This window comes from Hyperoodon ampullatus (genome assembly GCF_949752795.1).
Source record: "Hyperoodon ampullatus genome assembly, chromosome: 8".
Taxonomy (NCBI): Eukaryota; Metazoa; Chordata; class Mammalia; order Artiodactyla; family Ziphiidae; genus Hyperoodon; species Hyperoodon ampullatus.
The window spans coordinates 6,852,853-6,879,313 of NC_136921.1; the positions used below are offsets into that span (position 1 = coordinate 6,852,853).

General features: G+C 41.8%; 2 protein-coding genes across 4 annotated transcripts in view; both read right to left on the minus strand.

Moving 5' to 3' along the window:
• LOC307057354 (UDP-glucuronosyltransferase 1A1-like) overlaps positions 1 to 25,038 on the minus strand; it is a gene marked incomplete at both ends in the record, with an annotated part of 54,813 nt that extends 29,775 nt beyond the window's left edge. Inside the window, one exon of one of the 3 annotated variants that reach the window (XM_079710530.1) lies at positions 24,184 to 25,038. In XM_079710530.1, coding sequence (XP_079566656.1) covers positions 24,184 to 25,038 — 855 coding nt within the window. Of the gene's footprint in view, positions 1 to 6,907; positions 7,772 to 24,183 lie in introns of those variants that run through there. The other 2 variants (XM_079710529.1, XM_079710528.1) reach the window with 2 other exon arrangements.
• On the minus strand, positions 20 to 1,708 carry LOC307056734 (neuropilin and tolloid-like protein 2; the record flags this gene model as incomplete). Its single annotated transcript, XM_079709590.1, is given in 4 exon segments — positions 20 to 116; positions 118 to 1,304; positions 1,306 to 1,547; positions 1,597 to 1,708. Coding segments are annotated over 4 exon segments (1,638 nt in total).
• Positions 25,039 to 26,461: the final 1,423 nt, after the last annotated feature.

The window sequence follows — 26,461 nt, forward strand, 5'->3', positions numbered from 1 at the left end:
CTTTGTTATAAAGTGGAAACTAACACACCACTGTAAAGCAATTATACTCCAATAAAGATGTTAAAAAAAAATCAATGGCTATGGATGCTTGTGCAGAATCTTCCCTCCCTCTGACAAATTTCACAGGTAATCCCTTCCATTACTCTGTCTTCTAGGGCCTGTTCAGGGCACTCATGTGCCTGCTTGAAAGTGTAGCTTCTCTTTTTGAAGATGCTATTGAATGTTTTCATTGGCTGCACTTGTACAAAACCATTTCGGAAGGGAAGTTCCATGGAACTCATGTTGTGCCTGCTTTGCTTGAGGCTGGGTGCCTGCGATCCACAGTGATGGTCGTGGATGCACGGCGACGCAGTAGAGGAGCGCCGCGCCTTCTGGTAGCTGTCCAGTTCCTCCGACAGGTCTGCAGACATCTCCTTGTCTCTCGGTGAAAACAGTTCATAATAAGGAGGATCAAACTCTTCTTGAAATCCAGTTTTCTTAAAAGCAGTTTTGCAAGCCATGACCTTTTTTCGAGGCTGTTTCACTTGTACTAAAATAGAAATAATGAGAAGGACCAAGACAATCCCTGACGCAATGCCAACAACTGTTCCGTGAGTTTCAGTGATTTGTTCAAACAGTCCTGTTTTTTTCTTTTCTTTACAATGATTTTCATCCCAAGGGTATGCACAGTTTTGAACCCCATTACAGACTAAAGAATTATTGATGCACATGTTGCTATGGCAAAAGAAAGTGCTGTCTGTGCAGGGAGGCTCCACAAAGGAAGTAAAAAGCATTCTGAACGTGCTAAGCCGACTACCTTCATCAGCCCACATCCGTATCACCCCAACTCCTGTTTTAAGCATTACATCATGGGCCACAGTGCCGCAAAACTTGGCCTTCAGATTTTCAATAGAACTGCTCCCATCGTAGACTGCAACAAAGTTTCTCTTGCATTCATTTGAGTGCTCCATTTGATAATCTAGGAACCTCAGATAAATCTTATCTTTTGGAGTAGCTTTAATCGTCCACACGCAATCAACTGCTTGGCCGGGTTTTGTTTTCTCCCCTTGTTCTACCCGACTCGAACGTACTATTCCGTCAGCTCCTGACAATTCAAACTGGCCATCTCCTAGGTAAGTAAAGTCTGGATCTGGAATAAACGAATATTTTGCTAGAAATCCCAGTCCTTCAAGTTCTTCATCAGAACTGAACTTAATCCACATGAATCTCCCTGTTGATCTAATTAATGGATCAACACGTGCACGAGAAACCAAATGGCCCGCTCCAGCTTCCAAGTGATCAAACCGACATTCAAATGATGGTTCTAATACAATAACGTGCATCCAAGGTCAGCTGTGTTTTTTGACGTGGAGCAGCTTCCAAAATGTAGATACATCCCTTGTTTGGTGGATATGAGTCAGGATAATCTGGTGAAGCAAAATGACCTCCATTGCTGGTTCGAACCCAAAGGCCACGCTGGGTTGCAGGAACGTGCTTGATTCCAATATTTTGTCCATCTTGGGTCTTTGGGGCCACAGCAATCCCTTCCACTACAAGTATCGTTATTCACCTCACAGGACGGAGGAGAGCTGCTCCAGGGCCACGATCCCGAGCTACCCGGCGCTTCGCTGCGGGGCCGAGGAGGCGGCGGCGGCAGCCCCGCTCCATCCCCATCGCCCGCCACCAGGTTGCTCCCCGAGGGGTAGGGCTCAGGTCCTGCGGCCGCCATGCCCGAGCCTCCCGCGGGCTCTTGCGCTGCCCCAGCCCCGCGACGGGGCGCCGCCGCCTTGCTCCGCGGCGCTCCGTCCCATCGACCGCCTCGGAGCGCGGACCGGAGGGACCTGACCTGCGCCGTCCGCCGCGGCGCAGACCCCGCCCAAGTTCAGACTAAAATCTTTTGAACAACAAAGGAAATTAGTAACAAAAGGAAAAGGCCACTTACTGAATGGGAGAAGATATTTGCAAATGATGTATCTGATAAGGGGTTACTACCCAAAATACGGAAAGAAAACATACAAGTCAACAACAACAACGACAACAAATAACATGATTAAAAATCGGCAAAGGACTCAAATAGACATTTTTCCAGAGAAGACATACAGATGGCCAATAGGCACATGAAAAGATTCTCAACATCATTAATCATCAAGGAAATGCAAATCAAAACCACAATAAGATTATCACTGCACACCTGTCAGAATGGCTATTATCAAAAAGACAAGAAGTAACAAGCGTTGGTGAGGATGTAGAGAAAAGGGAATCCTCTTACATTGTTGGTGCAAACGCAAATTGGGGAAGCCACTATAGAAAACAACAGGAAACGTCCTCAAAAAATTAAAAATAGAAACCCCATACGATCCAGCATTTCTACTTCTGGGCACTTATCCAAAGAAAGGAAAGCACCAATTAGAAAATATATATGCATCCATATGTTCACTGCAGCATTACTTACAATAGACAAGAATATTGGCTATTGCATATTACTCAGCCATAAAAAAGAATGGAATCTTGTTTTTGTGACAACATAGATGGACCTGGGGCTATTATGCTTAGTGAAATAAGTCAGATAGAGAAAGATAAATACTGTATGATTTCACTTACATGTGGAAAATAAAAGGCAAAGCAAATGAACAACATGAACAACTATAACAAAACAGAAACAGACTCATAGATACAGAGAACAAACAGGTAGTTGATAGAGTGGAGGGGAGTAGGGGAAGAAGAGAAATGGTTGGGAGGGATTAAGATACAAACTTCAGGGATTCCCTGGTGGCACAGTGGTTGAGAGTCCGCCTGCCGATGCAGGGGACACGGGTTCGTGCCCCGGTCCTGGAAGATCCCACATGCTGCGGAGCGGCTGGGCCCGTGAGCCATGGCCCCTGAGCCTGTGCGTCCGGAGCCTGTGCTCCACAACGGGAGAGGCCACAACAGTGAGAGGCCCTCATACCGCAAAAAAAAAAAAAAAAAAAAAAGATACAAACTTCAGTTGCAAAATATATGTCACAGGTAAGAAATTAGAGTGTGAGAAATACTGTCAACAGTTATGTAATATCTTTCTACGGTGACTATCATAGCCTGATTTACTGTAGTGATTATTTTGAAGTGTATGGAAGTACTGAATCACTATGTAGTGTGATAGGAGCTAACATAGTGCTATAGGTCAATTATACTTCAAAAACAAACAAGCTTATAGAAATAGAAATTCGATTTGTGGCCACCAGAAGCGTGGAATGGGGGGAGGGGGAATTGGATGAAGGCGGTCAAAGGGTACAAACTCCCAGTTGTAAGAGAAATAAGTGCCAGGGATGTAATGTACAACATGGTAAAGATAATTAGCACTGCTCTATGTTATCTATGAAAGTCGCTGAGAGTAAATTCTAAGAGTTCTCACCCTAAGGAAAAAAAAATTTTCTGTTCCTTTCATTTTGTATCTATATACGATGACGGGTGATCACTAAACTTATTGCAGTAAGCATCTCATGATCTAGGTAAGTCAATCACTATGCTGTCCACTTTAAGCTTATACAGTGCTGCATGTCAATTATATCTCAATAAAACTGGAAGAAACAATGGCAAACGAGTACCTGAAAAATTTTTTATATTGAGTATATGTTTAATGGATCATGTTTTTTGATATATTTGATTCAATAAAATATATTATTAAAATTAATTTTAACCCTCATTTTGCTTTTTGTAATATGTCTACTAAAAAGCTTTCAATTATATATGTGGCTTGTATTATATTTCTATTGGATAATTCTGCACTAGACCATAAAGAAAACCTATTAAGAAAATTTTTAAAGCAATGACCCCAAAAGAAACATTCTCTGATTATAATTCAAAATCATTAGAGAAAAGTGAGAGAAAGATGGCGACAAAAAATCTTAACTATATGGGAATTAAGAAACAACCTTGTTTAAAAAAATAGATAGGGCTTCCCTGGTGGCGCAGTGGTTGAGAGTCCGCCTGCCGGTGCAGGGGAAACGGGTTCGTGCCCCGGTCTGGGAGGATCCCACATGCCGCGGAGCGGCTGGGCCCGTGAGCCATGGCCGCTGGGCCTGTGCGTCCGGAGCCTGTGCTCCGCAACGGGAGAGGCCACAACAGTGAGAGGCCCACATACCGCAAAAAAAAAAAAAAAAAAAAAAAAAAAAAAGATAGCCACTGACTCAAAGAGGAAATCAATAATGTAAATTTAAGGAAAAAAAATGAGAGCAATTCATACCAAAATCTAAGGATTCAAGAAAATGTTTTATGTATGACCTTCAATTCTTCATTATTAAGAAAACATAAAGGAATTTAATGCTTACCTAAGGAAATTAGAAAAACAGCTATAACATAAATCAAGGGATACAGGGATGATAGCATTAATAAAAACAATAAGCTGCAGTTAATGAAATAGAAAACAAAAATAGTAAAAAGAATAAGCAAATCCAAAAGTTATTTCTTTGAGAAGACCAATAATATAATTCAACCCATCATAAACTTTAAGAAGGAGAAGGAACAAAAATATTAAAAGTTTAGACTTTAATCTTTCATATTTTGAGAAGAATTTCCATAAACATTTAAAGGAGTCATATCTAAGGGTAAACCAAACCAAATAAATAAGAATGACAAAATCTCAAAGTAAAAAAAAAGCTAGTGGAACAAAAAAGATAATGCTGTGCTTACAATGTATAAATCTTGAGAATTTCAGTGTAAATGATCTTTCATGTACCAAATAAATTGGCACAAACATATCTACATGCCTCCAAATGACATGCCTCCAGATGACATACCTTGTCTTGCTTGGCACCGTTTAAATAATGATAATAGATAATATTTGTGTGCTCTCTGTGACAGTATTAAGGTCAGAATGGTTAGGTCACCCACCCAAGGTCATTCAGCTATAAAATGGTAGTGAGGATTTGAACCAATGCAGTCTACTCTAGAGAATATATTCACACAGAAAAAGTAAAAAGAAAAGAGTGGCAATTGTTTTTTAAATGCCTCCCTACTTTCCCTTTTTACAAATCTAATAGATACATACATATTTTATAATTGGTCAAATGCATTGCATATAGGAAGAAAAACAAGTAGAATAGATCCTTTACGGTGTGAGCAAAAAAGAAAAATGAAGTTAGAGTCCTGTGCAATAACATATACTACATTAATAAAAAGAGATACAAAAGTAAGAATACAAAAACTATAAGAGATCTAAAGTCATGGAAGTTAATATAAATTCAGTGACTATTACATAAAAGGGCAAAAGAGATGGCTAACTCAGTGGATTAAGAAACAAATCTGGCCCCCAAGAGTCCTGTTTCAATTAAACCCAAATATTCAGGGTTAACCTAAGAAGACTCTGAAAGGATGAGGAAAGCAGTAGTTCCTGTCATGGAAACTCGGGGTGGGGTGGCTTTGGCCGGGGTAGGTTTGGTGATGTGGTCAGCCCCTCCTAACAAACCCTTCCTCTTTGAAACTCATTTCTCAGCATCACTGTCCCCACCTTCACTGAGTTTATAGGCTCAGTTTTACCACCTCTCTAGCCCCTGCCACTATCCTTCGATGCCCTCAGTGTCCCAAGTAGAAGACCTATCTGACATGCCATCAAATTCAGGTACATCCCCACATTTTACTCCAGACACCAACTCCTGGTCAGAAGACTTCTCATCAGCACAGCTCCATCTCTGAAAAGTTGGACTCAATTATTTCTTTCTCTGATCAGAGAGACCCCAACTTCTCTCTCTGGCATTGTCTCACTTCCACTTAATTTTTCAACCTCTCTGAAACTTCTGCTTCCTTTTGGTGTTTAGGTCTCCTGTGACCACACCTCCGTCCCTTCCAAGACAAAACCACTATGAACTATCAGGTTAACAAATGTAATTTGGGACTTCCCTGGTGGAGCAGTGGTTAAGAATCCGCTTGCCAGTGCAGGGGACATGGGTTCAAGCCCTGGTCTGGGAAGATCCCATATGCCGCGGAGCAACTAAGCCCATGCACCACAACTACTGAGCCTGTGCTCTAGAGCCCGTGAGCCACAACTACTGAGCCCGCGTGCCACAACTACTGAAACCCGTGCACCTAGAGCCCGTGCTCCGCAACAAGAGAAGCCACCACAATGAGAAGCCCGCGCACCACAACGAAGTGTAGCCCCCACTTGCCGCAACTAGAGAAAGCCAGTGCACAGCAACGAAGACCCAATGCAGCCAAAAATAAGCAAATTAATTAATTAAACAACAACAACAACAACAAAAAAGCCAGACTTGTAAAAAAAAACAAAAAAAAAGAAGTGTTTAAAAAGATTTTTATAACAAATGTAATTTGCCAGTTCTTTCTTCCTTCTTGAACACCCTCAAGCAAAAACCCCTGATGGATGGATTCACAGCTCAAGTTCTCTGCTCCTACTCAGCTGGAGAAAATTGCACAACTGTTACGAACGTGCCTTTACTAAAGGGCGATCACGGTTGAATCACACCATTGCTTGTCAGTCCTATTATGGACCCTCACCCCTTCCTCTCATTCCTCTCAAAGACCATCGCAAACCTTTACTGCACTACTGGAGGCACTTTAACAATTTATCTCACCAAAGACTGTTAGAAGGAGAATGAGAGGTGGAAATCTTTTTTTTTTTTTTTTTTTTTTTTTTGTGGTACGCAGGCCTCTCTCACTGTTGTGGCCTCTCCCATTGTGGAGCACAGGCTCCGGACGCGCAGGCTCAGCGGCCATGGCTCACGGGCCCAGCCGCTCCGTGGCATGTGGGATCTTCCCGGACCGGGGCACGAACCCGTGTCCCCTGCATCGGCAGGCGGACTCTCAACCACTGTGCCACCAGGGAAGCCCGGTGGAAATCTTTAAAAAGATCAGTAGATAAATAAGCACCTGCAAGTACGTTTTTTAAAAAACTGTGCTCCACTTGGAACATTGATTGAATAAAAGCACCAATACAGACCCGAGATAATGGTTTCCTGTTGGCACAGTTGATACCCCCAATGAAGACCATGTTGGGCATGATTGGCCGGGGGTAGTCCATCACAAAGTCTCCTCTGAACAGCCAAATGGATGCAGAGCCAAAAATATCCACCAGCGACACCTCTCTGTGAAGAAGCTCAGAGGCCATACGTGCATAAGGAGTGAAAGAAACTTGGCAAATGTACTTGAGGGTCAAAGGGTAGAGCATGTTCTTGATCCTTTGGAAGAATGTCATGTGGTCTGAATTCATTGTTAGTAACCTAGGAACATATGAAAAAGGGTTTGGGCACGCTGTGCCCTCAATATCTAAGTCACATGGAACGGAACGCAAAAAATACACAGCCGGAATCGACAGGTACTTAGCCAGCACTGCTCCGCACGGGTAAACAGGGTCTGTTAAAACCACATCAAAGGAACTGGCATTCAGGTGCCTGATCAGGTCCTTGTTATACAATAGTTCCTCACAAAACCTTTGAAAGACCAAAGACACATTTTTCAAAGAGGCCATAACTTCCAAAAACAGTGTTAGAAAATGTATTCTTTCAAAAAGCAGATGAATCTTGCCTGTCATGACGTAATCCAATTCATCCTGGGTGTATGGAACGGCATAGGTTTTCATGGTGAAAAAGTCCTCTGCCTTGATGTGTATATTCACCTCAGGAGAAAGGACCACTGCCTGGTGGCCTCTGGCATGGAGCTCCCGCACGGCCTCCCGCATGCTGAGCCAGTGGCTGCCCTCCATGGGGACCACCAGCACCTTCCCAGCCTCGGCCCATCGCCCGACGCACAGGCAGAGCAAGAGGCCAGGGAGCACCTGCCAGGGAAGCTGCAGTCCCAGGGACATCTCTGCAGAAGCCCAAAGCAGCTGACTTTCCGTTCAGGCTGTGCCACCTGCATTTGTTTTCTTTATCTTATCATCAGGCCATTTAAGCAAAATGGCATGTAACCGGAAGGCAGTGCCCCCTCATTACATTAATCATTACAGAATAAGCCTATCCCTGTGTTTCATCACCTCTGCCTTCACCCAGGGAAAGACCACTCCCCCTTATCTTGGAAAAACTCATCTGACTCTGCTGCTCCCTCTGGGGAGCATTCTAGTTCACTCTCTTGTTTTTCATCCAATGCCCAAAACAAGGCTGTGCCTGCGCATTCCCTTTGATCACCTCCTATTTCTCTGTTAACCACGTTCTATGGGGCTGTGACTGAGCTCTGCGGGGTCACATATGCCCTAGTCCCAGCCAGAACCTCTCTGCTGGATGTGACCTTATTTGATAACTCTTTCAACTCTTTCCCCCAATCATGGGTGAACAGAGCACACCCAGGAAAATATATAACATTGCCAAGACAGCTTTCTCTCAGCGGGGAGGGGATGCCGGCTGTCTGTTTTGTTCCCGTTCCACATGGGGACACCTCTTGCAACGTTCAGGGCAGAGTCTATTGAAGTGGCTGTCAGCTATGGAAATATCTGGAGGAATTCCGGAGGAAGGACAGCAGAAGGGTTGGTTGAGAATTCTGTATCTACCTCACGGAATAGGGGTTGCCGTTATCTAAGGCGTCAATGGACAAGGCAACCCTTAGCAATGACAGAGTGGAGTCAGAGAGTGCCGTCCCCTGGCCTCGGAGCAGGCTCTCTGAATTCCTCTTCTGATGCTGGAGGCTCCAGTCTTCTGCTACTCTGTTTAGGGACTGGGGTGTACATTAATCTGGGCCTTTGTTACATCTTATAGTTTATGTTCAGATTCTGCTCCAAGGTCATTTACAGTCCTAAGTCCTGATAAGGACAGATTCCTCCAGAACAGAGGGGCTCCATAATTTGTGGGACCTTCTGAGGTGGGGCCCATGAGTCTGGTCCTGCTACAGAGACTGATGCCCACACGTGCTCAGCAAGACTGACATCTCCGTGTCCCGTCTGCCCTGGGGATGGTGCGGGAGGGCTCCTTGGGCTGCCCAGCTCTCTCTCTCTCACTGAGCACGCTCTTCTGCATCCATGGCTTCTGCCCTAGCGACATCCTGTCGCAGGCTGCAGGACCAGCCAGGCTGAGGCTTCCCTTTCGGAGAAAGTTACCCCCATTAGGGATCCGCCACTGAGCAATGCGTGCACACCAAGACGCCTCCTGTGTCATACCAGCTGCCACTGTGCAGAGAGCGTTTGCTTCAACCGTCCTTGGAGGCTGTGAGTCCAGGGTCCTGCTTCTCTTATTTCCCCTCCAACAGCAACATCTATGCTCTCTTTTTCTGGCTCCTCTTTCTCTCCCAGCCACATCACTAACTGCGTGTTTTCCCCAAGGCTCAATTTCTGTCCTCGACTCCCAGGTTAGATCCTATCGTTTCTGTCCCCCATTCATTTCCACAAACAGCCATGCAGAATTTCTTGAGAGTGTAGGATCAAGGCTGCTCATGTGCTACTTTCAGGGTATAAGGATATGCTAGGGAAGGGAGCAGCGCCGCCGGGAGGGTGGGACTTCAAGTTTGGTTTTGCTGCTGCAGCTGCTGTCAGTGTTGTTGGCAAGAGAAGCTGCTGTTTGGGTTTCCAGCCACCAGTGAATCTAGCGACACCCTATCTGGTGGCAGAAGCAGCAAGTTAGGAGAGTTGTATCCCCTTCATTCTGCTAAGAACTCAGTAACCCCTGTTACTGGTCCGGCTCTAACTGCAATGGACACCTGTCAGTGAGTATCCAGGGCAACATTCTGGCTTTCCTCACTGTGATCAGCTGCCGTGTGTTTGCCACTCAACCTAATACAGATGATATAAGCCAAGTAAGGATACACAGTGCACTTCGGGGATTGGAAAGGGTGGTGGTGTTTTCTCTGCTCCAGTTAGAGGTATCAGTCTAGACTAGAATAAAATAAATGAAGAGGCATACAACATCCCACGTGGGAAGATTTAACATTGCAACACTCTTGATTTTGCCCCCAATTAAGCTATAGATGTAATGGCAGGCCAAGCAAAATCTCCCTGGGATTTGTAATATGACCAAAAATATATATATTTTTAAATTCACCTAGAAGCATTTCTATCAGTCCAATGCTCCCACACATAATGATTATAATCCCTTGGGAAATTTTTTTTTTTTGCCCCTGCCACACGGCTCGTGGTATTGACTGGGGATCAAACCCTGCCCCAGCAGTGGGAGCTCCAGGTCCTAACCATTGGACCACCAGGGAATTCCCGGGAAATATTTCTTTTTGAAAGGCTATCTGAAGGCACTGGAGAGCAAGCCAAAGCAGTGGAGGTTGAAAGGGAGGAAGGAGACAGCAGATGGCATAGGAGCCCCAGGGTGGCCAAGAGCCAAAGGAGAGTTTCCCCGCTCATCAGAGCGCCCACCTCTCCTACTCTACCCTCGCCCGATGCACCAGCTCCTACCTCTCAACAGGGAGAATATCCACAACCCATCTGTGCCCATGTGGCCAGAAAGTAGCCAGCACCTCAGTCAGCCCATCACCCCCAGGGAGCCGGCATCACCCTGGGGCAGTGGACTTGACAAGCCCCTAATGTCTCCACCAAGCTGTGGTGTGTTTCCTTGGCAACCCTGCATCATCCTTGGAAGCTGTGCGTCCATGGTCCCGGTTCTCTTATTTCCCCTCCAACAGCAACATCTATGCTCTCTTTTTCTGTCCCAGCCACATAACTGCAGGTTTTCCCCAAGGCTCAGTTTCTGACCTCTACTCTCAGCTTACATCCTATCATATCTGTCAAGCAGATTACCGGGCACTGGTCACCAATCCCAGAGCAGGACACCAACTACCTGGAGAATAGCAAAGATCATCACTATGCCAGCCACCAGGAATAGAAGTACAAACACCTCTGCCCACTGCATGTCGGTATCTGAGTCGCCAAGAAGAACACAGTGCAGTCACACACTGGATGGGACAACACTTTAGTTATGTAGAGAAGACACAGAGCAAGATCAGCTCCAACAGTGGGCATCAGTCTTCCATGGCCAGTCCGTCTCCCCTGATGCCTGATGCAAGGCAATTTGCCTACATGCATCCCCCCTGTGCCGCGGTGGAAAGACCCCATGCCCTCTCCGAGGAGGACAGATATAACAGTAGGGTTGGCCAAGTGCCATAAGATGCACGCACTTCAAACAAAGACAAAAGAGAAGTCATTGAAACTGAAACAGGGAAAGATACTCCCACACAAGGTGATAAGCCCAGCATAGGCTCTTGGTAAGGAAGAGTTCTAAGCCAAGGCCCATTCTTATGCCACCAAGTGAGGGCCAAAACACTACATGCATGAGACTGCCTTTCCCAACACAAATTTTTATGGCTTTATGCAAGAGGGCAAGTCATATTTGGTGCTTTGATGGGCCCCACCTGCACAGAGGCATGGACATGGCAGGAAGCATTCCTAACAGTAAGAGAACTGTATACCTTGGGAAACTCATGAAGCATACAAGCGCAGGAAGCAGGAGGCTGAAAACGGAGAGGGCTGTATTCACCTCTAGGACTGCTGTAACAAAGTGCCCCAAACTGGGTGACTTAGAACAACAGAAATTTATTGTCTCACATTCTGAGGGCACAGTCCAAATCAAGGTGTCAGCAAGGCCATGCTCCCTCTGAAGGAGAATCTTTCCTTGACTCTTCCAGCTTCTGGTGTTTGCCTGCAACCTTGGTCTTCCTTGGCTTATAGGTGCATCACTCTTCCCATCTTCCCCCTGGGTCTTTACATTATCTTCTTTCTGTGCATGTCTGTCTCTGTGGCTAAATCTCTTTTCATAAGGACACTGGTCATATTGGATTAGGGTCAACCCAAATGACCTCATTTAACTTGACTACCTCTGTAAACACACTGTGTCCAAATAAGCTCATATTCTGAGGTGCTAAGGGTTAGGATTACAACATATCTTTTTCGAGGGGGCCACAATTCAACCTATAACTAAGGACCACAAGCTGGGGGCTTGAGCTTCATCCCGAAGTCTCGGGCAACAACTAAAGTTGTTGTGGCCTGGCCAAGTTTGTGTTTTTTAAAAGTCCCTTTTGCAAAGAAGTAGGGAATAGTTCAGAGGGGTCACCCTGGACCCCAGGTGTCATATTCAGAGGCTGTTTGTGTGAGGTGAGGGCCTGAATCAAAGTTGCAGGAGCACTGGAGACAGAACAGATGTGAGAGGCAGTACAAGAAGCATCTGCTAGGGGGCGCTCACAGAGGACAGCGCATGAAGGATGGGTCCAGAGAAGGCAGGGACAGGGCTGCAGAGGGCATCCCGCACTGCCCAGGGGAGGATGGTCTGGATCTGGAAGTTGTGTGTAGACTGGGCACTAGAAAGGGGCTCTTAGCTATGGGTGAAATATTTCAGCCCTGAACTATTCCCCCAAACCAATTAAAATATCTGTGAGTATTGGGGTGAGGGCAGGAACACACCTGCAGAGGAGTGAGACTGTTCTTGTCCCATTAAAGGGCTCTCTCCCATTCTACATTAATGCAGTGGCATTTTACTTAGACGTTGGTGTCATCTGATCTCTACTTGCACTTCTTGTACTTGGAGCCCCTGGGGAGAGCTGGACCCCTGGGAGGATGGTGGTACCTTCACAGAGATGCGGGCCCTGGGGAGAAGCAGGGCTGTGGGGAGGGAGGAGCCTGTGTTCCTCGTGCCTGTGAGGATATGTCCAAGCTAGTTGGCTTCACGGATCTGGAGCAGCGGAGGGGCCTGGATTGCACAGATGGACTTGGAACCATCAGGATATGGTGGTGATTGAAGCCAGGGGTGTGGGTGAGGTCACCCCAAAAAAGGCCAGAAATAGAAAGCGACATCTCTCGAGCTTGACCCCTGAGAGATGGTATTTCCCACTGCCACTCTCATAAAGCTAAACAGAAAAACTAAAACTATTTAAACTTTTTGAAGAAGACATAGGACCAAATCTTCATACCTTAGGGTAGGCAAAGATTTCTTAAGACACAAAAAGTACAAACTATTAAAAAATTGACTAGTCGGACTTTATCAAAATTTAAAACTTTTGCTCTTTGAAAGACATTATTTTAAAAATATAATATAAACCACACACCAGGAGAAAACATCAGCAAAACATGTATCTGACAAAGGACTTGTATCCTGAACATATAAAGAACTCTTACAGCTCAAAAATAAGAAGACAACTACCCCAATAAAAATGAGCAGAAGATTTGAAGGGACACTTTTCTTTTTAAAGATATGCATGTGATCAGTAAGCACATGAAAAGACATTCATCAGCAGCAGTCATAAAGAAATGCAAATTAGGGAGTCCCTGGTGGCCTAGTGGTTAGGATTCGGCACTTTCACTGCTGTGGCCAAGGTTCAATCCCTGGTCCGGGACCTGAGATACCACAAGCCGTGCAGTGTGACCAAAAAAGAAGGAAGGAAAGAAGGAAAGAAAGAAAGAAATGAAAATTAAAGCCACAGTGAAATTCTACTATGCATCCACAAGAGTGGTTAAGATATAAAAAACTGATAATAGCAAGTGTCAGCAAGAATGTAGGTGCAGGAATGTAAAATAGTACAATTACTTTAAAAAGCAGTTTGGCTGTTTCTTATAAAGTTTACATACACCTACCATATGACCCAGCAATCCTGCTTCTACGTATCTACCCAAGAAATACAAAACGATTCACTCACATAAACACAAGTACTCAAATATTCATAGCAGCTTTTTTTCCACTCATATTTGTATAATTCCATTCAGATGAAACTCTAGGAAAGATTATTCTAATCTCGGTGACAGATACCGGATCAGTGGTTGCCTAAGGTCTAGGGAAAGTGTTGGTTGACAGGGATAGAACACAAAGCCAGTTACTGGAGTGATGGAAGTGTCCCATATCCTGACTGTGGTGACAGTTACATGGGTATATAAAATTATAACTCAGAAATGTACAGTTAAAATGGTGCATTTTGTTATATGTAAATAATACCTCAATAGCATTAATTATTTTAAAAATACGATAAATTGAAAAGATACAATGCAATGGCAAAAGAATAAAACTTTCCAGAGCTGATAAAGACCAAAATCTACCATGGAAAGACATATATATTCTAAGAAACATTAATAGAAAAATACCGGACTTCCCTGGAGGTCCAGTGGTTAAGACTGCGCTTCCACTGCAGGGGGCTTGGGTTTGACCCCTGGTCAGGGAAATAAGATCCCACATGCCATGTGGTGCAGCCAAAAAATAATAAAAATTTAAAAAGGAGACGGCTGCCCTTAAAAAAAAAAAAGAGAGAGAGAAAGAAAAATACCCATAGCTAATAGTGTTTCTTTCACTTGCTGGGGAATTTGTTAAATTTCAAGTTTAAATTTAAAAGTATCTATGAGTAACACAATAGGGAAAAAAATACCTAAAAGAGAACAAAGATCAAAGACTTCAAATACAAAATGCTTATAAGCCCCAAAATGATTGCCTTAAAAGTTGACAGATCATCCTTTCCTGGGGACATTTCTATTTAGTACCCACCCACATTTTCTTAAAATAAACTCAGATTAGGACACAGAGAAATCTATATGATAATAGATTTATAAGATAAACTAGCAATGAAAAACCTGACATCTAAATTGAAAACATCTTTAATTTGTCCAGTGTGGAAAGTCATTAGGAAGTGACTCATCCCAGCGACCTCCCCTGGACTTCAGGTGAGGCTCCGCGTGAGCTGCTCTGGGATAGAACATGTGACCTAGACCTCAACCGATTAGCACATATCATCCCTTCGGCCACAGTGATTAGTGCAGAGATGGACATGTCACTTAATGAGACCCAGTGAGGCAGAAGAACTTCACTAGGAATTCTGGGAAAAGGACTCTGGCTAGAGCCCCAGGTGCTTGGGTATCATGACACCCAGAAGGATATCATCAGAAGCAGATACAAGAATTAAAGGTGAAAAATGGGTCCTGGTGTCATGGTTTCATCCCTGGAGCAAGCCACACCTAATCAGTATACCCTGAGATTTTCCCAGTATTTGAGCCAATAAAATTGCAAGCAATGAAAAGCCTTCCAACAAATTCACTGAGTCAAGAATATGGTGGGGTTAACCGAAGAGCTAATATAATCAGAGGTTGCATCAGTTATATTCATTGAGGGAGGTCAGCTCCAGCTCTCTTCTTCACTGGTAAAACAACTTAATTTTTTTAAAAAGATAAACAGTTAATGAGAGAAATGCAAATTAAGATAACCTTGAGTTTTTTCACCTATTGGATTGGCAAAAACCTAAAGTCTGAAGATAAGTGTGAGCAAGAATTTGAAGAAAAGGATAAATGCTCTGTAGGTGTGTTCCTGCCCTCACCCCAATACTCGCAGATATTTTAATTGGTTTGGGGGAATAGTTCAGGGGCTGAAATATTTCACCCATAGCTAAGAACCCCTTTCTAGTGCCCAGTCTATGCACAACTTCCAGATCCAGACCATCCTCCCCTGGGCAAATTTCATTGCATATAACTTCCGCAAAGGTCACAGGCAAGGTGCTTCCCAGGAGTTTCCAGTCTGCACAGGTAGGCAGATAGGGGAAAGGTTAGGCCCTTGGCCTCTAAAAGCTCTATGTCTGGACTCATTGTACATGAATGTTCATAGCAGCATTAGTCATAATAGCTAAAATAGTGAAAACAGCCCAAATGTCCATCAACTGATGAACAGATGAATAGATATGCATACCCATACAAAGGAATATTATTCAGCCATAAAAAGGAGTAAAATACCAATACATTCTACAAAACGAATGAACCCTGAAAAGTAAATGAAAGAAGCCAGTCACAAAGTACCATGTATTGTACGATTCCATTCTTCTGAAATACAGTAAGTTCCCTACATACGAACCTTCAAGTTGCGAACTTTCAAAGATGAGAAGGTGCGTTTGCATGTCCAATCACATAAGTTAGTTCGTGTGTCTGGCGTACATTGTCACATGCATGTATCCTCTACAAGTGGTTGTGCTTTTGTGTACTTTACTGTACGGTACTGTATAACGTACAGTAGTACAGTATCTTTATTTCAAACCTAGGATGTGAGTGAGTGAAATGGCACCTTGCCCTCCGTCTCCTATTGTTGTCGATCCTTCAGCTCTACCATCTCCCACCTCCTCTCCCTCCTCCAGTCAGTAACTCTTCTTGCCTGTTCACTCGATGCCCACCCCTGGATGCCAGCTGCTATACTGTACTACTGTACTTTCAAGGTACTATATAAGATTAAAATTTTTTTCTTTATTTTTTGTGCTTGTTTTTTATGTATTATTTGTGTGGAAAGTATTATAAACCTATTACAGTACAGTATTATATAGCCGATTGTGTTAGTTGGGTACCTAGGCTAACTATGCTGGACTTATGAACAATTTGGACGTATGAATGCGCTCTCAGAAAGGAGCTCGTTTGAATGTAGGGGACTTACTGTATCCGGAACAGGTGAATCCACAGAGACAAAAAGTAGATTAGTGGTTGCCAGGGGCTGGAGAAGAGGGGGAGTGACTGCCAAGGGACATGGGGTGTCCTTTTGGAGTGAGGATGTGACCTAGAATTAGACAACGATGATGATTATTCCTATCTTCCAATATACAAAAGACCATTGATTGTATATTTTAAAAGGGTGAATTATGTTGTAATTTTTTTTAAAAAAGAATGTCTGCATTGGAATCCTGTCTTCCCCACTTACCAGAGCTGTGACCGTGGGCAACTCACTCAACCTCTCTGTGCCTCAGTTTCATTATCTGCAAAACGGGGCTAATAACAATGTCAACCCATGTTGGCTTTTGTTATATTTAATTTCTAAACTCTCCCTAAGGGGACTCTATCCATCTGAGGGTTAAATAATTCATAGGAGGCTCCCAACAAGCGGAGAATATTGACATCTGATCATGTTGTTTTGAAAAGAGCCTGATCTCATCGTTACTGTTAATATTGTGAGGGTTGGAAATAATCGTACTGGGAAATACCTAGCACCACGCAGTTATGGCAGTTACAGCTGTCACTGATTCTTTGCCACACACCTGGCATTCTACATGCATTATCATTTCTGATCTGGAAAAGAGCTGTGTGTGGTGCTACTATTTTATCCCTATTTAACCTATTTAGAAACAGTGGTTCTTACCCAAGGTGATGTCGCTGCTAAGTGTCAGAGCTGGGGTATTTACTGGCATGAAAAATCTAAAACATTTACTTTCTGGCCCTTTACATAAAGTTTGCCTGATATAACATCTTGAATTTACACGAACAAAATAATATGTTCTCTGCTCCAAAAACACTTAAATTCACTTTTAGCACATGTATGATGGTAAGTGCTTAATTATTTTTATTCCAAAAAAATTTCCTCGTAAGAATGGGGTGCTTTATACAAGTCTGTACATTCTACAGCCCAACCAATATTTTGATTCTCGTTTTCTTGCATTCAGTCATGCTAAATAAATCCAAACATTATCATCTCTGTGTGTGTGTGTGTGTGTGTGTGTGTGTGTGTGTGTGTACCCAGTCTGGGTGAAACTTCCTCAGCTGTGTGAGGATCCAGGGGTCCCCAGTGGGCAAGGCAAGGTGAACAGAGGCCCTTATAAAATGCTGTCCTAGCCAGACTTGATTCATGCTCTAAGTAGTAGGAGTTACATAAGCAGAGTGTCCATAACATATATTCACTGAGTACATAATCCATCTGTAACCTCTCCTTAGTTCGAAGGGGAAAGTAAGACCCCCAATATGTGAGAGAATATGACTATATTATAAAATGTACTGAGCCTTATAAGCAGCCAGATCAATAGATAAAAATAAATAGGACTTCCCTAATAAAATAATAGGCTGAGATAAGCATTTCATCTGGATTTAGAGACTCTGCATTTGCCAGGAATATTACTCCTGTATTTGAAAATACCTTTTCAATTGCAAGTGATTGAACTCCAATTCAAACTGTCTGGACCAACTATTCAACATTATTCATAAACTATTGAATAATTGTTATTGAACTAATGACTCAATGATGTTTTGAAGGTATATTTTTCAGTGAAACAAAATAAGAGGTATGAATATGAGAGGTTATTATTTGCAGACGATATTGTATACCTAAAAAAACTTACAAACTACTAAGAGTAATTAGTAGTATGGCTAGATCAAGATAAATGTGCAAATGCAAAGCTATACTTTAATTTCCACTTCAAAATAGAAATGAAAATATACTCTGTTCACAATAGTTTCTAAAGTAATAAAATGCCTAGGAATAAATTTTAATAAGAAAAAATAAAAGACATACAAAGAAAAATGCAAATTTTCATTGGTAGACTTAAAACAAGATCTGAATAAGTAAAGAGAAGTACTATATTCTGAATAGGAAAAGCATAGCAAAAAGATGTCTCTCATTCTATTTATTGGGTCAACCAGCCTTCTGGGACTACTACCCCACCCGTTTACACCCACCTTGCATCTCTTAATAAATGTGGAAGAGCTGTTCCCCTATGAGCCGGCACCGTGATTACAGGTTTCCGTAACAAAACGAAAGCATTTTGGGCCCGCTTCTTAGCACAAGGCACACTCACCCCCCTCATCCCTATGCTAGTGATTATCGAACTATCAGCCTGTTTATCCAGCCGGTACACTAGCTGTGTGATTAACAGCCAATATTACAGCAGGTCATGTATTAATACATCTAATCAGAGGAACAATCTTAGCGCTAAAAAGCATCAACACCATCACGGCTCTCATTACATTCATTGCTCTCACCCTACTCACTATCCTCGAATTTGCCACTGCTATAATTCCAGCCTATGTATTTACCCTCTTAGTATGCTTAGATCTGTATGACAACACATAATGACCCACCAGACCCACGCGTACCACATAGTAAACCCCAGTCCTTGACCCCTTACAGAAGCCCTTTTCATAACGTCGGGCCTAATCATGTAATTTCACTTAACTCAATAATTCTACTAATATTAGGCCTACTAACCAACACTCTCACAGTATATCAGTGATGACGAGATGTTATTCGAGAAAGCACCTTCCAAGGCCATCACACGCCAATCGTCCAAAAGGGACTTTGATACGGAATAATCTTATTTATCGTCTCAGAAGTCCTCTTCTTTTGAGCCTTCTATCACTCAAGCCTCGCCCCTACCCCTAAATTAGGCGGGTGCTGGGCGCCAATAGGCATTCGCCCTCCAAACCCCCTAGAGGTGCCACTTCTCAACACTTGCATGCTATTAGCCTCTGGGTATCTACACCTGGGCCCACCACAGCCTTATGGAAGGAAATCGCAAGCACATACTCCAAGCCCTCTTTATTACAATTGCCCTTGGCGTCTATTTCACACCCCTCCAAGCCTCAGAGTATTACAAAGCCCCATTTACAATCTCAGATGGGGTATATGGGTCAACTTTCTTCATAGCCACAGGCTTCCACAGACTGCACATAATCATTGGGTCCACCTTCCTTATTGTTTGTTTCCTGCACCGATTAAAATTTCACTTCCCATCCAACCACCACTTCGGCTTTGAAGCCGCTGCTTGATACTGACATTTTGTAGATGTTTTATGACTATTCCTTTTCCTATCTATCTATTGATGAGGCTCATCATTCTTTTTTTTTTAATTTTTTTATTAGTTTCTGCTTTATAACAAAGTGAATCAGTCATACATATACATCCGTTCCCACATCCCTTCCCTCATGCATCTCCCTCCCTCCCACCCTCCCCATCCCACCCCTCCAGGCGGTCACAAAGCACCAAACTGATCTCCCTGTGCTCTGCGGCTGCTTCCCACTATCTATCTACCTCACGTTTGGTAGTGTATACATGTCCATGCCTCTCTTTCGCTTTGTCATCATTCTTATAGTATTAATTGGTGCAACTGACTTGTAATCAGTTAGTTTCAGTACACCCCCGAAAAAGAATAATAAACTTAATACTGACCCTATTAACACATCCTGCACTGGCCTCATTGCTTGTACTCATCGCCTTCTGACTCTCCCAGCTAAACACGTACACAGAGAAAACAAACCCTTATGAATGCGCATTGGACCCTATAGGATCCGCCCGCCTGCCTTTTTCCATAAAATTTTCCCGAGTAGCAATCACATTCCTCCTTTTCCACCTAGAAAGTGCCCTCCTACTGCCCCTCCCCTGAGCAACTCTAACAAGTAATCTAAAAACAATACTCACCATGGTTTTACTTTTAACCTCATTATTGGCAATTAGCCTGGCCTATGAGTGAACTCAAAAAGGACTGGAGTGGACTGAACTAAACTGTATTTAGTTTAAAACAAAACAAATTATTTTGACTCATTAGATTATGATTAAACTCCTAATTACCAAGTGTCTTCAGTGTATATAAATATTATTATAGCTTTCATTATATCCCTTATAGGATTACTAATATATCTATCTCACCTAATATCCTCACTACTATGTCTAGAAGGCATAATATTATCACTATTCATCCTGGCGACCCTAACAATCCTAAATTCACACCTCACCTCAGCCAGCATAATACCCATCATCCTGCTGGTGTTCGCAGCCTGTGAAGCGGCACGCAGATTAGCCTTATTATCCCCACAATTATACTAACACCCCTAACTTGACTATCAAAAAGCAACACAATCTGAATTAACTCCACAACCCGTAGTCTGCTAATTAGTCTCACAAGCTTACTTCTTCTTAATCAATTTAATGACAATAGCCTTAATTTCTCATTAATATTCTTTTCGGACTCCCTATCTGCACCATCATTGATCCTAACAATGTGGCTCCTTTCCCTAATACTAATAGCCAGTCAATCTCACCTTTCTCAAATGAGTAAAAATATTTTACATAATATTAACAGAACCCTAATGGTTTATTTTTATATTTTGGACTAGATAAAACAATTTTCACTTTTGTGAAGGAGAATAAATTATAAGAATCACTAAGAAAACTTGGAACAAAAAGAATAATGAGTATGGGGCATGCCCTACCAGATATTAAAACTTACTACAAAGCTACTATAATCAAAATATGGTCCTGGCACATGAATAGATAAATAAATCAGTGGAGCAAGACTGGAAGTACAAAAGCAGATGCAAATAAATATGGGAATTTAAGATATGATAATGATGCATTTCAATTCAATGAATGAAGGAGGATTTTTTATTAAATGATGTTGGGATAATGGACTATCCATTTAGGAAAAATAATGAAGTTAGATCCTTATACCATGCAAAATTCTTATTGTAAGAAATAAAACTATTAACATTGGTGGAATTAAAACATTAAGACATAATATGAAAAAAAATGCTTATATATGTCAGACTTGGAAAGATCTAAACAAGCTGAAATCCAGAAGCCATTAAAGGAAAAGTCAACCAGTTTGACTACCCAAAAATGAAAGTCCCGTATGAGGAAAGATGAAAGACAGCCAAGGAAAAAAATATTTACAGCACATATAAAAACCTAAGTATGAATATTCCTAATACTCAAGAGACATAATAATTAGCTATAAAAAAGAAAGTTCTATAAATATGATTAGAGAATGTGAATACATAACTCACAAAAGAGGAAATACAAATGGCCAGTATATCTAAGAAAATAGGAAACAAAAATTGATGCAGCTATGTAGAATTATTTTGCTAAAAATTTTAAACTTTGACAACTTCTGGAGGTGGAGGGGGTATAGAAAAACAGACCTCTTGTATACTTTTGACCAAAGTGTCAGGTTGTTCAATATTTTGAAAGCAATTTGTTGAATTCATTAAAATATAGTATGTACATACTATTTGACCCAGCAACACTACTCCTATGGACTCTAGCTTACAGAGATAAGAGCAAAGAAACATAGAAATATATGAAGGTAAAGAAATTAAGAATGTGAATACAGTCTTGATTATAAAAGAAAAAATGGGAAAAGCTATCAATATCTATCAATATTGGTTAGTTGAATAAACTATGGTACATCCAAAGTAAAGAATTTTATGCAACCATTAAAAAGAATGTGACACTGATGAAAGAAATTAAAGATGATACAAATAGATGGAGAGATGTACCATGTTCTTGGATTGGAAGAATCAACATTGTGAAAATGACTCTACTACCCAAAGCAATCTACAGATTCAATGCAATCCCTATCAAACTACCACTGGCATTTTTCACAGAACTAGAACAAAAAATTTCACAATTTGTATGGAAACACAAAAGACCCCGAATAGCCAAAACAATCTCGAGAACGAAAAATGGAGCTGGAGGAATCAGGCTCCCTGACTTCAGACTATACTACAAAGCTACAGTAATCAAGACAGTATGGTACTGGCACAAAAACAGAAAGATAGATCAGTGGAACAGGATAGAAAGCCCAGAGATAAACCCACACACATATGGTCACCTTATCTTTGATAAAGGAGGCAGGAATGTACAGTGGAGAAAGGACAGTCTCTTCAATAAGTGGTGCTGGGAAAACTGGACAGGGACATGTAAAAGTATGAGATTAGATCACTCCCTAACACCATACACAAAAATAAGCTCAAAATGGATTAAAAACCTAAATGTAAGGCCAGACACTATCAAACTCTTAGAGGAAAACATAGGCAGAACACTCTACGACATAAATCACAGCAAGATCCTTTTTGACCCACCTCTTAGAGAAATGGAAATAAAGACAAAAATAAACACATGGGACCTAATGAAACTTCAAAGCTTTTGCACAGCAAAGGAAACCATAAACAAGACCAAAAGACAACCCTCAGAATGGGAGAAAATATTTGCAAATGAAGCAACTGACAAAGGATTAATCTCCAAAATTTATAAGCAGCTCATGCAGCTCAATAACAAAAAAACAAACAAACCAATCCAAAAATGGGCAGAAGACCTAAATAGACATTTCTCCACAGAAGATATACAGACTGCCAACAAACACATGAAAGGATGCTCAACATCTTTACTCATTAGAGAAATGCAAATCAAAACTACAATGAGATATCATCTCACACCAGTCAGAATGGCCATCATCAAAAAATCTAGAAACAATAAATGCTGGAGAGGGTGTGGAAAAAAGGGAACACTCTTGCACTGCTGGTGGGAATGTGAATTGGTACAGCCACTATGGAGAACGGTATGGAGGTTCCTTAAAAAACTACAAATAGAACTACCATATGACCCAGCAATCCCACTACTGGGCATATACCCTGAGAAAACCATAATTCAAAAAGAGACATGTACCAAAATGTTCATAGCAGCCCTATTTACAATAGCCCGGAAATGGAAACAACCTAAGTGTCCATCATCGGATGAATGGGTAAAGAAGATGTGGCACATATATACAATGGAATATTACTCAGCCATAAAAAGAAACGAAATTGAGCTATTTGTAATGAGGTGGATGGACCTAGAGCCTGTCATACAGAGTGAAGTAAGTCAGAACGAGAAAGACAAATACTGTATGCTAACATATATATACGGAATTTAAGGGGAAAAAAATGTCATGAAGAACATAGGGGTAAGACAGGAATAAAGACACAGACCTACTAGAGAATGGACTTGAGGATATGGGGAGGGGGAAGGGTAAGCTGTGACAAAGTGAAAGAGCGGCATGGACATATATACACTACCAAACGTAAGGTAGATAGCTAGTGGGAAGCAGCCGCATAGCACAGAGAGATCAGCTCGATGCTTTGTGACCGCCTGGAGGGGTGGGATAGGGAGGGTGGGAGGGAGACGCAAAAGGGAGGGGATATGGGAACATATGTATATGTATAACTGATTAAATTTGTTATAAAGCAAAAAAAATAAATAAATAAATAAATAAATAAAAAGAATGTGACAGATTTGTATGTACTGACTGTAGATGTCCACAATTTATTGGCAAGTGAAAAAAAAGCAAGGTAAAGGACAATAATCTGGTCTGATACTAGATTGTATTTTAATAAGTGAGTGTGAGAATTTACATTGGACATATGCACTTATATTAAATAATATTAAATAATTTCAGAAAAATTGGAAAAGATACATACAAAACGGCTAAAAGCATTTTCCTATAGGGGGTGGCATTGGATTAACAAAAGAGAAGTTTCATTTCTTACTGTATTTTTCAGTATTTTTCCTAAAACAGGATTTAAAAATGCAGCCTGGAAATTATATACAATTACATCAATTGTCATCAATTGTATACACATACATATCAAAGAAGACAGCTTTGTAAAATTTGATGATGCACAATTAAATGAACTGGCACAAAATAGTTTGTTCAACCGGGGAGAAATTACAAATGCAAAGGATATAAAGGACAAATCACAGTTTAGTAAGGAATCTTTTTTTTTTTAATGTCCAAAGCCTGATTAATTCTTAATATGCTAAAGGAGAAGTAACTTACCTTCGACAACGGCTTTCCCTCATAGCAGTTGATGCCACCAATGAAGACCATGTTGGGCATCACAGGTTTGGGATAGTTCAAAACAAAGTCACGTCGTAACAACCAAATTGATATTTGGCTGAAGAGATCAGATGCTGTGACAGTTGTCTGGAGAACCTCCGAGGCAATTTCTACAACATTTTTGAAAAGATAGTGGCAAAGTAAACGTTCCTCCAAGTGTCGGATATGATTCCACAGTCTCTGTCCGAAAGTCATGACATCAGAGAACCCTGAGAAATCTCTAGGAACGTAAGAAAGAGCCATGGGACACTGAGTGCTTTCTTCAAGATAATGGCAAAAGACTCCCCTGGTGAAGACCACAGATGGGAGTGAAAGATATTTGGCTACAATTAAGCCACACATATCAAAAGGATCTAGAAACACTGCGTCAAAAGAACTCTCTTTTAAGTATTTTACTAATTTTTTGTCTTCAAATAAACTCTTACAATGTGAAAAAAAGTAGTCAAAAGCTTTGTTGGACGGACTCATCAACAAAGAAAGTAAACTTCGCGGCTGAGCTTTCCAGTGAAAATCCGTGAACTTCTGGAACTCACTATTCAAATTCTCCAGAGTGTAAGACGTGGAATAAGTCTTTACCGTAAAATTGAATGAACTTCCCAGGTACCAACTCACCTCTGGTATGACTAAGACCACCTCATGCCCTCTGTGGGCAAGTTTCTCCACGACTGGACGCATGGTAAACCAGTGGCTCCCATCCATGGGCACTACCAGCAGTTTGCCTGCTTCAGCAAAGCCAGGTGTCAGCAGCAGACACATGCACAGAGGAAGGAAGCCGGTTAAAATCGCAGGAGCCATCTGTTAACTACAGCCCAGAGCAATCCAGCTGTCTGGATTCCAAGCTCATGTAACAGGAGCGGCATAAGTACAGGCACAAAACCTGCTTCAGGAGAGGGCGTGTATTTAGACATTCATAAAAAAAAATTATACTCATTGCCAATGAATTACTCATAAGGATGATAATGAATGAGAAGCATTTGCTGAAACAGGTAGTAGTATGTTTTCCAGATGAGATAGCTTTTGATCTTTACCATGAGCAGAGACATTGCACTGCAATGCCCTTTTAGAAACAGAATCATTAAGCAATGTTCTTGGAACCTAAGGACTCAGAATGATTAAAAAAAAAAAAAGAGGGTAAGTTTCAATAAAGCTGGTATATTTGCAGTTTGTCCCAAAGGAAAATTTGGATTTTATCTTCAGAGTACCAAAGACTCTTTGCCCAGAAAGTGATTGGCATCCCAGATTCCAAGGAAAGATTTGAAGCACCTTGCCACTGACCTCCTCACTGGCAGTGAACTTGAGGTCGACAAGAGTCTCTGCAATGCTTGATGTTACTGCTTGTCTTATTCCATTTCCAAACCCTCTGAGGCTTCCGAAATGTTGAGATAAGATTGACAACCCCACCTCCCATTCTAGGGATGTGATGGAATGTGTTTGTCATCTATTTTAAATTGCTTTCTCTAGATATGTCACATAATAGGGTTACCCACCGAATGTTTGTCTGAAGCACTCTGCTGGGACTGCTTTCTCTTTTCTCTGCTTCTACAGTCCTCTGTTTAGACATCTGCTGTGGGATTGCCCCAATAGGCCTGGTATCCTCCATCAGGAATCTCTGTATCTGTCTCACACTCTATCAAGCACTCCTTGAGGTCAGGGGACATATCTTCATATTTGTACTCTCCTCCCACAATACCCATGCTATGCCTCGTACAGCGAAAGCACACAAGGAAATGTTTGTTGCATCGGACCAAACTACACTATGAAGGTTTTCTAGACACCTTCATGGGTAAACTCATTGGTGTCAGATTAGATCTTGAGGACCATTTGGTGAGGGATTCTAGAGCCAACCTAGGGGCATAAACTTTGTTAGGGGTCCAGATGGCTCCGTCCAGGACACCCAAACTATAACTGGTGACATTTGCTTAGTCACCATTTACCTTGGTGACTGGAAAAGTTTCAGATAAATGTCTGAAAAATAAAAATGGTGGTGAGTGGTCTACCTGCAGGTAGGCTTATTTTAGAATAGATATCAATGAAATAGAGAATAGAAAACAATAGAGATAATCAATGAACCCAAAAGCTCGTTCTTTGAAAAACTGAATTAACTTGATAAAGCTCTAGCCAAACTGATTAGAAAAAAAAAAAAAAGAAAAAGAGAGAGAGAGAGAAGAAATGACCAATAACAGCAATGAGAGAAGTGGCATCGCTACAGGTTCTATAG